The sequence below is a fragment of the Alnus glutinosa genome, chromosome 9 (assembly GCF_958979055.1).
Source record: "Alnus glutinosa chromosome 9, dhAlnGlut1.1, whole genome shotgun sequence".
NCBI lineage: Eukaryota > Viridiplantae > Streptophyta > Magnoliopsida > Fagales > Betulaceae > Alnus > Alnus glutinosa.
In genome coordinates, this window is record NC_084894.1 from 25105904 (window position 1) to 25120281 (window position 14378).

Consider the following 14378-nt stretch of genomic DNA (forward strand, 5'->3'; position numbering starts at 1 on the left):
ACAATTGCTTGCGATTTAAAAATACAATTTTTCTGCATTTTTTAAATCGTAATTTCTTGAAAAACATAATTTTAAACAACTTAATTTCTGCGATTTAGTTTAAAATCATTTCTGAAAATCAAAATGACAAACACTAGTCTCTTTGCACAAACTTTTTTGAGGTGAATGCCGTGGGAGTAAAGGACTTCTGATGTGGAAATCTGAGTTGTAGGGTTGAGATTGCTTATAAAGATGTCTAAGGAAGGGTTTTTAAAAAAAAATATCAAATACTAATATATTAAATATTAATTAAAGCTTATGAATATTCAAAATAATAAGCCGGTCCGGAATAAATACAACTTGTCAACTTCGGTTATGAAAGATGACGCGGGGGTAATACTAACTTTAGCTTATTTGCCAACACCTTTGACACAATCTGGTAGAGGATATTACATAAATTAATCTGTCTAAAATCAAGTACTTAATTAAATAGGATTAATTAACTTATAGGAATTAGAGTAATACACGTGGGATTCATGGCTCTATTAAGCTGCACTGATCGAGTTTAAAAAACTTAGAACAAAATTACATACTCTATCACCAACTGTTTTCCAATATTTTTGATAGAAGCAGCCTGTATGTTCGTCTGGACCCGAAAAGCTTTGAAAGGATGTATTTTATACGGCGCTTTAGACACTTCCTTCACCGTGAATTCCTTAAGGGGTTACTCATTGATCATATCCCTTGTTACACGAGCCTCCATTGCATATAAACACTCCTCAATGCCATTAGGCCCATTAGGGTTACCAGTAGAAAACAGACTTTGAAAATAATTGGTGAAACCTTTACTTCTTCATGAGTGTTATACAAGCAACCGTTTTCATCCGATATTTGGGTGGTACGGTTTCCTTTTCTCGATCCTCTGGTTAGCGCATGCATGAAAAAACTTTGTATTTCTGTCTCCCATCTTCGACCAATTTTCTTTCGCCCTTTATCTCCACTTCATGTCCTTCTGTTTTATTATTATTTTGGCCCTCGTCAGTCCCACATTTAAAAAAGATTTTTCAATTTTTATACAGTCCAGCTCCTTTAAAATTAAATTTCTAGTTCCGTCCATGCATACTCCAACTGTAATACCCCAGTCCCATATTGGGAAGAGATGAATAGCTCACATAGAGTGGATGGTTTATAAAGATACTTGTGGATTCTAAGTTCTACATTACCTAGTTACTAGATGAAACTGGGCTTTATAATAGATTTTAAGAAAGTTCCAAATTGACTAGTCCTTTTGGAGTGATAGCGCAAATATAACTAGCACTTTTCCTTAGATCGTTACATCAACCGCTTTTTTTTTTTTTTTTTTTTTTTTTAAGCACGTCTACAGCCTTCCCATTGTGGCCCTGCTTCATTTGGTTAACATCTATTCACATCTTCTGAGTTATTTTGCACCTCACTCAAATTATTTCCATATTGTTCCTCATTTTTCCACCCCAATTTTATAACTTCATGGCAATCTGCATTTTTTGTCCAGCTTGACTAAAACCTAAAAGATCTTTCTATTATGAAAATTCCTTACCCTCTCTTTCTGAAAAGAGGCCAAAAAAAAAAAAAAAAGAAAAAAAAAAAAAGAAAAAAGAAAGAAAGAAAGAAAGAAATTAATTATGTATCCCTTAGGACACGATCAACAGAAGGGGACAATTTACCTTGACTTCTTTGGGGGACCAGTAGAGGTAATTTCTTCCATGAAAGGTGACAAAGATTTGGACATGACACTAAAAATGAGTCTCCAGGTGATTGTCCCCTTGTGCTGGATTAATGCTACCAAAGATGCTTCCTAGCTAACATACAAATCACACTTTATTCCAATCCAGAAGTTTTATAATCAATTTAGCAGTTTGTAGGATTCAATTATATCACGTGTTTGACTTCACTTATTAGGATATAGTTTGAATTTACACCGAAGGAGGAGTGCTACAATATTAATTAAATGATTAATAAAAACAATTATCTCATATTAACTTAAGCTTATTCATCGTTTAAATAACATCTACCCAACCGAAGAGATAAATACGAAGATGAAGGTAACACATAACTAAATTAAAGGATAACAAGAAAACAGAAACCCAAGGAGGTTAGATTAAAAAATAACTTCGATCATCAAGATAATTCCTGAAGATAATGATGTAGCGTACGTTTCCTTCTCCCAGCAAACTTCTCCTTCGATGCAACTTCTACTTTTGTAACAGTGTGCTTGCTTTGCTCCGCCAAGAACGAAGAGGTGGTTTAGGTATGCGATTTGTTTGTATTGTTTTGTTTTGAACTTTTTTCAAAATTTTAAATACCGAGGAAAAAAAAAAGAATAGAAATTAATTATATGTTTTAATGTTATAATGGATATATGAAATAAATCAAGAAATGTTATTTCTCCAACTTTGTGAAATGACTTGAGAGGTATAGGATAAGCAGGAGCTGAAAACCGAAAGTGAAATACCACTACTTTCAACGTTATTTTACTTATTTCGTGAATCGGAGGCTAGGCATTGCCTCTCTTTTATTGGATATATAGGATTTAAATGCAAGAAAACAAATCTAATTGTTAATTTAAAAAAAGTTGGATAAGAATCAAGAATGGAATTAAGGTAGAAAATGATCGTGAGAACATGGAGTTTGTGGAAACAAACCATGTTTCTAACTTGAGAAGATAGTTTGAAAAGTTGTTTTTCTTTTTGAGAAAAAAAATGCATAATTTGCTCTCGTTGAGTGTCAAAGCTAGAGTGAAATTACATGCATTTTGACCTAATAATAGTATGTTTACAACCATTCACGGAGCAAATGGAAGCAGGATTTCTCATTCGGGATGGCCAGAGTATGAATAAGAGATCAAGCCTAATTTTTAAGCCTAAAAACACATATTTATTTAATTTAATGATCTTGATGGCTGCGAAAGTTGAAAAAAATTAGTTGGAGTAGTTGGACAAGGCGTAACATATATTGAATTCCATGGGCCAAGCGCCAATCTGTTTTAATTCCATTAATTGGGCTCTGCAGCTAGAATCCAACTCTAAGAATATAATTTTTCTATTTTTATTTATGAAAATGGTTATAGGAAAGGATCATTCCACTCCTAATTCGGAAAGAATAAGTAAATGATCCTAAAAATGAAAATGGGGCGGGCTTTTCAATAACAAACCCATCCCAAACTAAAACAGTTCAAAAATAATTACAAAGAGTAGAAAATGGGTCAAACAAGTGACCCATTAGGATTTGAGGTTAAATCAGACAATAACCCTTATACCCATCTAAGTTTATAAGATTACAAAATTAACCTTAAATTACAATTACTATTATTTTAAAAAAGAAAATGAGGGTATTTTGGAACAAAAAATCCTAACAAATGGGGAACATTGATTTTTTTTTTTCTTCAAGTTTGATACACTAAATGTTAATACATATAATTGTTTAAAGTTTGAAATTGTTTTTACTCATTTAAATATAATTTCTATAATTATAAATGTTAAAAAATATTTTTTTTTATTCTTGTGTTTATTGAATAATTAACTAATTTAAGTATCTGGAGCGTTACAAGATGGACGGAATGACCATCTCCATTTTTACGATTAAGTGATGTACCATTTACAATACAAATTGAAACAAAGATGATCTTTTGTTAAGTTTGCAAACCACGTGCACAAAAGTATTTAACCCTAAATTAAAAAAGAAAAAAAGAAATATCTTTTAAAAATGATAAATATTAATGGGTACAAAAACAAAAAATAAAGCCTAGGGTCAAAGGCCCAAAACCTAATCAAATTAAAGGCCCACTTTTACAATAGACCAAAAGGGTGCCCAAGGGAGCCTAACAAAAAGCCTAATTCTTTCCATGACTCAGGTAAACACACGTCTCTCTCTCAAGAGATTTCTCTCCGTTATTTTCTCCCTCAACCCAAAACAAGAGTAATTCTAAAATAATAATGATTCAATGCCACCTAAATATACAACTTTTCACCACCTTGCCTATGTGGCAAGGTGGTCCCCCACTACTTTTTGAGTTTTTTTTATTTTTTAAAAATAAATTAAAGTGGGGGACCACCTTGCCACATAGACAAGGTGGTGAAAAGTTGTATATTTAGGTGGTAGTGAATCATTACTCATTCTAAAAATCATCATTGAGGGTCTATCAAATGCTCATAAAAAAATAATGCGACTTTTAAAATTATTATTGAACATGTGATTGATCAAATGATAATTTTGGTCAAATGATAATCTTAAAAGCCACATCATTTTTTTATGGACACTTTATAGACATTTAATGTACATATAAAATTACTCTAAAAACAATGGTTTTAAAAGTTCTACTACATAGAGGATCCTTAGAGATAATCATAAAATAACCTGTATTATTTCAGAAGGAGCCTCAATTGCTTTTGCTCTTTCATTTAATGATGATTATTGTGGTTGAATTTGCCATGCCATTTTGTCCTCCAATCTTAATCATGAATTTGCTTATCTCTATTTTACTAGAAGGATTTGGCTTTGGTGCTAAAATAAATAAATAAATAAATATTTTGTGAAAAAAAAAGAGATCAAAATTAAATTTAAACCATTAATAAATTAGAGCACCTAACCAAATCCTTACTTGAAATATAGAGGATCCTTGCTTTGTTGATCATCCTCAGAACTTAAATACTTAATAATTAATGAGAGGCTCAAATTAGCTCCCTAGGCTTGGTGGGATATGTTCTGAAGCACGTACAGGACGCGTTTTGTTTTCTTTGCCAACCGTTTACTTGGTTGATCTGTCGCTGTCACCCTTGACTTCGTCAACCTGACCCATCATGGCATCCAATGGATAAACTGTTGGAATAATGGATAAACTGTTGGGATACTTCCAATAGGATCGGCCCACATTGAATAGTAGAATATTGGCTCATTTCTCGAGCTCGGCCTGTCTTCGATGAACTCCTATAGTAAAAGTTTTTGGGTAGATTTATTAATGTGTTTTGGATGTTTTTTTATTTTTAATTTAAAAATGTATTATTATGTTACGTAAAAGTTTTTATGAGTCTTTTGTATTTTAAATTGTCTGTTCATTTTTTTTTTTTTTCCTGTTTTGAAAATAGAAAGAAAAGATAAAAAGTAACAATTTTAACTTTGAGAACAATCTAAATACTTAGATTGAACTCTGTCCTCTCATAGTCTTCACATTTTTCTCCCTTTAAAAAGGTGGAGAGCATCGATCACTTTGATTACGTGGGTACAATCAGGGTTGGAATCACGATTTTTTAATACATAGACACGTATAATTTTATTTTATTTTTTTTTCTTTTATGTGTACGTAGATATTTATGTAAAATAAAAGGATACAAGTTTTAAACTTAATTTTTTACTAAGTCGTAAGTCATAATTGTATATAAAAATTACTTGTCTATAAAATTATCATTAAAAAGAATTTTTCTTTCAAATACAAGAGTTTTCTAGTTTGTTTTAGCCATGTACAACTTTAGAAAGAATCATCTAGCCATTTAAAGAGTGAAAAGTCATTATTGACCCGACCATGGTATAAAAAATTTAATTTAATTTAATTTATTTTATTTTTTTTTGAAAGAATTTTAAAATTTTTTGCATGCATACTTTTAAAAAAATAAAAAAGAAAAAAAGAAAAGAGTTTTGTAGTACAAAAACACAATTCATTTTCAATGATATGGTTTAAAATCCCACTTTTAAAAGTCAAACCACAATTTTTTCAAACATATAACTATGTTTTAAAAAATTAATTTTCAAATTATTATTTTTTAAATCACAAATTCAAATAAACCTTAAGTTGTGTGATTGGGAGAAAAAAAAGCAAACACATTTTTTCGGTTTTTTCTTAAGACTTGCGAGATATATATATATATATATTTTCTAATGACTTGCAATTGACCGGTCAACCTTGTTACAAGAGATAGGCTATAAGGGAGATGAATGCAGATGAATTGTATTTCTTACCTTTTTCATGCCTTAAATTTCATAGTTTAATTTTGTTGACGTTGCCAATTTTGTTGACCTTAATTGCCGTTTAGACTAATAGCATCTATGCGGTAGTTTACACGTAAACTACCCCATAGAAGGGGTAACCTATCATGGCAAGCTGCTTCGCAGCCATGCACACATCACAGCCCATTGAAAACTATTATGAGAAATATAAAAATAAATGAAACATATTCTTTTCAAGTTCAAGAGATTAAAAAAAAATTCACATCGTTTTTTTTTTTGACACTTTTTGTGGATCTTTCAGATCATTTTCTGATTTCTTCATAACAATAGCCGTGAGTTCTGGGTAGTGGCTTACAAATATCTTGAATCAGCAGCCTGTATATATATATATATATATATATATATATATATATAACCATAATTCAATTTCCACAAGCAATTTACATCCAATCCATAACATTAATTATTCTTCAAAACAACAAAAGGAGATTATTAAGTATTCCTGATCAACAACAAGTCAGAGGAGGAAGATCGGATCCTTTCACCGCCTCTGGTTTCTTGAAAATCCTGCTACCAAAAAAGAAAAACCCCAACGTATGCCCAGCCACGGCAACCAAAAACACACCGCCATTGAAAGACATGACAGCCAACATAACCATGTACGCCAGCCCAATCCGTACGGCGAACAAGAAGGTTTGGACGAGACCAGCCGCCATGTCGGACGAGCCGGGTTTGACCAAGCGGCAATGAGAGAGAAACTCAACCAGAAAAGAGAGCGCAAAGATGAAGAACAACGCTAACACGTACATGCCGGTGCTTTTGCCGGCCGGCCAGTGAGAGAAGAGTATCTCGGCGTTCGTTCCCCAGAAGAAGGTCATGTGCATCATCATCCCAGTTGTGCCATTCATGGTTGATGTTGGTGGCGACATGCCGCCCATGCCATGCATACCACCGTGGTCCATACCATCCATAGCTGATAGCTCTCTCTCTCAAAGGAACCCTTGGCTGATTAGGGTTTGATTGGGGACAACATGAAATGAATTCATCTGCTCCTTATAATAATGAGACCATGACAGAATGGTAGTACATCAGAGTAATAAAGTGTAGTACTAGTTTAAAGGAGAATTAGGAAAAAAACCAAAATAATAAATAAAAAAAATAATAAAAAAAAAAATCAGATAGCCGGCCATGAATCAAATTTGGACACGTCCACAATGTATACACGTGCCACTTAACGCTGCGGTTGTAACTTGTAAGTAACGACTCTTTTCTTGCGTAAACAATGGAGAATACATAGGATATTAGGATCCATCATCCATTTCATTTCATTTGGTTTGAAATGGAGTGAATAGTACTTATTTTACATGAGATTAACGTTAAAATGATTTTTAAAAAGTTTAAATTGTGTGACAGTATAGACACAGTTACATACATATATAGTAAATGAAATGAACACGATACTAGTTAAAAAAAAAAAAAAAACAAATAATTAGTCAATGTAGTAAAATTTCATCAAAACACTTTATGAATTCTAATAATATACTGCATGTCATTATTAATAGAATGATAACACATGTCACTTTTTTTTTTAAAAAAAAAATATATGAATAAATTAAACATATGCTATATTGATCAGTAATATAAATATATTGCACTAATGTCGATTTGGATGTGTTTTGGGATAGACCATATATTCAAAAGTAACGTTATTTAGCATATTAATATAAGATTCTCATATGGCAGTGAAAATTCAGACTAAAAAAAAAAAAGAAAAAAGAAAAAAAAAAGGACTAAATAGATTTGTTATTAATTTATTCAAAGCTTATACAATGAAGAAAGCAAAAAATAAATCATTTATCTTTTGAAGATGAGATGAATGATAACATAGCTACTGAAGGCATGCACCATGCAGCGGTGAAGTGTATGGTCCAACAATCTAACGTACAAATTGAGAGTAGTTGACAAACAAGCCCGATATCATTAATTACTCATATATTCCATACACTATCACTTCTTTTCATTATCTATAAAATAAAAAATAAAAAAAAAATAAGTAACAATTAGAAAAGGCTAAAACGTACATGCAAAAAGGCTGGTATTAGCCTTTCCCATTCCAGAACTCTGTCCTCTCATAGTCTTCCCATTTTTCTCCTTTTAAAAAAAGTAGAGAGCATCCCTTTGATTACGTGGGGTACAAATTGTGAGCATGGGAAGGTTTTCCCAACCCCCACAACACCCCCCCTCCCTTTTTTTTTTTGGGCACCGCCTCGCACACCTTTGGGTTTACAAATTCACACCCGTGGTCTGCTGAAAATCACTAGTATCCGTGCAATGCAGAGGTATTGTGGGGCGGATTGTGCAGGTTATGCGAGAATCTCTGATTCATACCAAAACATGAGAAAAATCAAACCAAAGCCAGTTTCAATACCTAGAAAGCTAGCAAAGCTTCAATATCCATATTCAATACCTAGATTCAAGCCATATTCATAAAGAAATGATAGCAACAGAGAAAAGGGAATGAGAAAAACACCAACCTATGGACAAGGATGCAATCGTGAAGCCACAACCAAAGGTATTGAAGCCGATCTTTCCGGTCTTGAAACCGCATGTTCATGACGTCCCCACAGGCCACAGGACCAGTGGAGCCAGCGAAGATGGGAACGATTAGGGACTGATCTAAGGGGGGGCTGGCAGGAGCCATGGTCCCCCATCAATTCCTAAAAAGAACATATATATATATATATATATATATATATATATATATATATATATATATATATATATATAGGTAAAAAAAAGAAACCTTTTGGCCCCTACCAATAAATGTTTTTTTTGCCTTTGGCTCCTGCCTATAAAAGTTTCTAGATCCGTCCCTAGGAACGATCGAGGCTGTGTCGTTGTGCAGTGTAAGGGAAGAAAAGGGAAGATGAAGAACTTTAGGGTTTTTTCTGGGGTGTTGAGTTTTTAGTATCTAGGCTAAACGTACCGTGTGAGTATTTAGGCTAAATGCACTGTTTGGAGTGTAATGACTAATAGCTGTATCACACTTTAAAAAAAAAAAATACAACCTGCATGCAACACGTAGTCCACTATTCTCTAAGTCTTTTTCATTTCCTTTTAGGTTTCACCGTTTCAACTTCGGCTCTTCTTTTCCTTTCTTCTTTTCGCAAATCCTCCAGGCTTCAGTCCTCCTCCAATCCACCGTCCTCCTTCGTTGGTAATGAAGATGAAGAGAAGAGGAAGATGAAGATGAAGAGCTAGAAGAGAAGGAAAAGAAGAGAAACATGAAAAGGGGGGTGCGGCTGCGGCGAGCTAGGGTTAAGGAAGGGGGATAGGGGTTTTTTTAAAATTATATATATAATTCATGAAAAATGTTAAATTTACGATACCAATACAAGAACTGCACAACAACCCTTCACATGAGGGTGAGTCCTACTCCAATACAACAACTGCACAACAACCCTTTACATGAGGGTGGGTCCTACACACTGGGGCCCACCCTCATGTGAGGGGTTGTTGTGCAGTTGTTGTATTGGTGTTGTACAAGAATCAAATCCCATAATTCATGCTGGTAGGGGTGGTGTGGGGCGGATCCCCGATTTTTTTTAAATAGCCCACCCGCACCCCGCATCACATCGTGCGGGGAAACAGAAAAAGGAACCGTGGACCACGTTCTTAACGTGGTTTGTATCAAATTAGGGGCGGGGCAGGGCGGTTTGCTCAAGGCGGCTTGGTTTAACGCGGGTCTGCTCACCCTTAGGTACAATTAGGGTCGGAATCACGATTTTTTAATTCATAGATACGTATAATTTTTTATTCTTTTATGTATACGTAGGTATTTATGTAAAATAAAATCATACAAGTTTTAATCTTAATTTTCTACTAAGTCTTATGCCATAATTGTATATAAACAGATAAAGTCTAAGCAAGGGCGGAGATAGCATTAGAGGTGGGCAAATTATTTGCCTACTACCTACCGACCGTTTACCAAACCGAACTGAACCATTATCAACCGCCTATCAACTAATTTTAGTTCGGTAATCAGTATAAAATTTTGTTTCGAAAGCCAGTTTGATAACCGAACCGAACCGCCTTTCATTCCAACCGATTAACCAAACCGACATAAAACGAAACGATGTCGTTTTAGTAAGAAAGAAACGTTAGAATTTTTTTATTATTATTATTATTATTTTTTTCCTTTTAAAAAAAATCAAAACGACATCATTTCATTACCCATGTTAACCAATTTAACCGACTGCCTATTAACCGAGCAATCGATTATTAACCGCTTAATCGACTTAACTGAAATAAAATCACCGACTGCATTCCGACAAAATTCGGTTAACTGACTGAATTAACCACCTACCGATCCAATACCCACCCCTAGCTAGCATCTGCAACTTGTGGGTGCCAAAATAAAAAATAAATTAATTAAAAAAAAAATAGTGTTAAATTTTTATATTTTTTTTTAAAGATTTTTTTTGGAAAAGCCTTGGGACTTGGGGGCTAAATTGAAGAAAAAAAAAATTTGGGGCCAAATAAAAAAGTAAGGAGTAAATTTTTAGTTTTTTTTTTTTTTTTTTTTGGGAAAGCCTTGGGGAGGGGTGGGGCAAGTCCCAACAAGCTCCCGAATAGCTCCGCCCTTGAGTCCAAGACTTCACCTCTCATAAAACAAATCTGAGAGGAGGAGGGAGCAAATCCCTCCTCCACTCCATTTTCCTTTCTACTCTCCGCTCCTACTCTCCCTCTCTCATTCTGGTTTTTTTCTTTTGTTTGTTGGTGTTCTTCGACCAGATCAACAATTTTGGCCTCTTCGCTATGCATCCGTCCATCTACCTTCGTATTGTGCCGTTCATCTACTCTTTGTACGCTGCTGTTGCTTGCTATTGTGTTTTGACTTTGAATAAGAGTTTTCTTCTCTTTAGATCTGTCCAAGTTAGTCAAGTATGAGGGTTATCTCTCACAACCTGGATATTTTGGTGTAAATGGTTATCTCTCACGGCCGGTTTAAATATATTTTTTTAAGGATATTTAGCTATCATTTTTTTAGATCGAGTCTGCTCGGAGCAGATATATATGTTTTTTAACCATTTTTGTACATGGATTAGAGGAAAATAAAAGTCAAAGATATCACTTTATTGTAAGAATTTTGTTTATATTTACAACTATGTAACCTCATAGCATGCGGGTATGATTTTGCAGAACTTTATACTTTGTGATGTAAAAGCTTTATGCTCGTGATATTTAATCAATGAAATACTCAAATATTTTGTTTTAAAAAAAAAAGTCATAATTGTATATAAAAGTTATTTGTCTACAAAATCATCATTAAAAAAGAAAATTTCTTTCAAATACAATAGTATTTTTCGATCAGATTGACATTTTTGGCCTCTTTACTATTCATCCGTTCATCTATTTTTTTTATTGTGTCGTTTATCTCTTTTTTGGCCGTAGCTATTGTTTGCTGATTGTGTTTTTACTTTGAATAAAATTTTGTTTTCTTTTTTTGTTTTAGATCTATTCTCATAGACAATTTATAGAATACTGGTAACTCCGCCCATCAATACAAAATGTTTTTATATGAAATACTCACATCAAAGCAATTGACCTGCATACTTATAATAATAATAATAATTATTATTATTATTATTATTATTATTATTATTATTATTATTGACATGCATGATACATCTCATTGTCAATTAATGCTGATTTATAATGATAGTACACAGGGACTGTACTAATGAGTTTTGAAGTACAAAAACACCATGTTCTTATGTGTCAAAAAGAAACAAAAAAAAATCTCAGGAAAAAAAAAATAGAGTCGCTGTTATTCGGTTTTTTTTTTGAAATTTCAGGAATGGATATAGATATCCTGTAATTGTGTTAAATAAATTTCCTCAAAGGCTCTAATAAGAGAAATGTTAGATAGGGATGTTCAAACGTTTCCTCTTCGTCTGTTTATAATAAAAAATATATATTTTATTAAAAAAATTTAATATATATTTTTTATTATAAACAGACGGGCAAAAGACGGTCAAACTTTTTTGTTTATCATTTTTTTTTTCTTAATATAGTTTACAAAAGTACTGTCATGCATCCTTTAATATGTTAAACACTTTTTAATATTTGTATAAAAAAATCATATGCAGGATACATAGTTTTATAGAGTGGCCGGGTTGGAATTTTTTCAATCCAATTTGAAAATTATTTCTATATGTGAAAAAATAGTAAGTAATCATTTACTTTAACAAAGAAAAATATGTTTTTGTCGCATTGACTTTTTTGTTATATTTCTATTTTTCTTTTTTTTCGGAAAATGCTTGTATTACAAATTTTATTTTAATTTTTAAATTCATGTGATAGTTCATAATAAATGAAAGAGTGGTACTAAGAGCACTACAGCTTTATTATAAAATTATTTACAAACTAATGTAACAATTTGTAATCGGTGGAATAATAATAACAAATTTGAAATATCATTTTTTTTTTAAGTATTTCATCAATTATGAATTGCCAAATCAATTTATAAATAATTGGAAAAGTGTATCATAACCATTTGAGTCGAAACGTGATTTGAAATTAGTCTCAAACTTTTTAAAAATCAACGTTAACTCTTTAATATTATCACGAATTTGAAACGAGTCATTCTGTTACTTTTTTGTTCAATTTCATAGCTTCTATTAGTGTCACGTCCGTATTTTCTCCTGCCGCTGCTGGGGAGCTCTTCCGAGGAAGAGAAACAGAACGGCCCTCGTCCTTAATTTATTTGCATATATGGCTTCATGATCGGGTGGAATAAAAATGGACCGAACCATGATTGTCGAGCAAGATGAAAGTAACGGCCCTTGTACTTTATCGGCATGGCTTCATGCGCTGAGAACCTGGTCTGATGCTTGCTATAATCAAGAAAATCCCAATGCATATATTGTGAATGAAACGAAGACGATACTAGTTAAAAATAAAAATAAAAAAAAATAATTATTTTATGTGGTAAAATTTCATCAAAACACTTTATAAATTCTATTAGTATATTACGTGTCATTACTAATAAAATAATAACACATGTCATTTATTTATTTTAAAAAAAAGATATGAATAAATTATATATATATATATATATATTGCACTAATGTCGATTTGGATGTGTTTTGGGATAAACCATATATTCAAAAGTAACGTTATTTAGCATATTAATATAAGATTCTCATATGGCAATGAAAATTCACTAACTTAAAAAAAAAAAAAAAAGGACTAAATAGATTTGTTATTAATTTATTCAAAGCTTATATAATGAAGAAAGCAAAAAATAAATCATTTATCTTTTGAAGATGAGATGAATGATAACATAGCTACTCTGAAGGCATGCACCATGCAGCAGTGAAGTGTATGGTCCAACAATCTAACGTACAAATTGAGAGTAGTTGACAAACAAGCCCGATATCATTAATTACTCATATATTCCATACACTATCACTTCTTTTCATTTTCTATAAAATAAAATAAAAATAAATAAATAAGAAACAATTTTAAAAGGCTAAAACGTACATGCAAAAAGGCCGGTATTAGCCTTTCCCATTCCAGAACTCTGTCCTCTCATAGTCTTCCCATTTTTCTCCTTTTAAAAAAAGTTGAGAGCATCCCTTTGATTACGTGAGGTACAAATTGTGAGCATGGGGAGGTTTCCCCTTTTTTTTTTTTTTCTTTTTTTTTTCTTTTTCTTTTTCTTTATTTATTTTTTTTTTTTTGGCACCACCTCGCACACCTTTGGGTTTACAAATTCACACCCGTGGTCCGCTGAAAATCACTAGTATCCGTGCGGTGCAGAGGTACTGTGGGGCGAATTGTGCGGGTTATGCGAGTATCCCTGATTCATGCCAAAACATGAAAAAAATCAAACTAAAGCCAGTTTCAATACCTAGAAAGCTAGCAAAGCTTCAATATCCTTATTCAATACCTAGATTCAAGCCATATTCATAAAGAAATGATAGCAACATAGAAGAGGGAATGAGAGAAACACCAACCTATAGACAAGGATGCAATCGCGGAGCCACAACCAAAGGTTTTGAAGCTAATCTTTCCGGTCTTGAAACCGCATGTTCATGACGTCTCCATAGGCCACAGGACCGATGGAGGCAGCGAAGATGGGAACGATCAGGGACTGATCTAAGGGGGTGCTGGCAGGGGCCATGGCCCACCCTCAATTCCTAAAAAGAAAAAAAAAAAAAAAATATATATATATATATATATATATATATTAGGTTATAAAAAAAAAAAAAAAAAAAAAAAAAAAAAAAAAAAAAAGCCTTTTGGCCCCTACCAATAAATGTTTTTTTTTTTGGCCTTTGGCTCCTGTTGATAAAAGTTTCTAGATCCGTCCCTAGGAACGATCGAGGCTGTGTCGCTGTGCGGCGTAGGGGAAG

The 14378-nt window shown here is 32.8% G+C and overlaps 1 protein-coding gene across 1 annotated transcript; it reads right to left on the reverse strand.

The window, feature by feature from the left end:
• Window positions 1-6363: 6363 nt before the first annotated feature.
• On the reverse strand, window positions 6364-7033 carry LOC133878090 (copper transporter 6-like). Its single transcript, XM_062316587.1, has one exon. The coding sequence runs from the start codon at window positions 6924-6926 to the stop codon at window positions 6462-6464; it is 465 nt and encodes a 154-aa protein (XP_062172571.1). The 5' UTR covers window positions 6927-7033; the 3' UTR covers window positions 6364-6461.
• Window positions 7034-14378: the final 7345 nt, after the last annotated feature.

Coding starts and splice junctions, on each gene's coding strand:
- LOC133878090 (XM_062316587.1), bottom strand. CDS start 6,926: ATGGATGGTATGGACCACGGTGGTATGCATGGCATGGGCGGCATGTCG.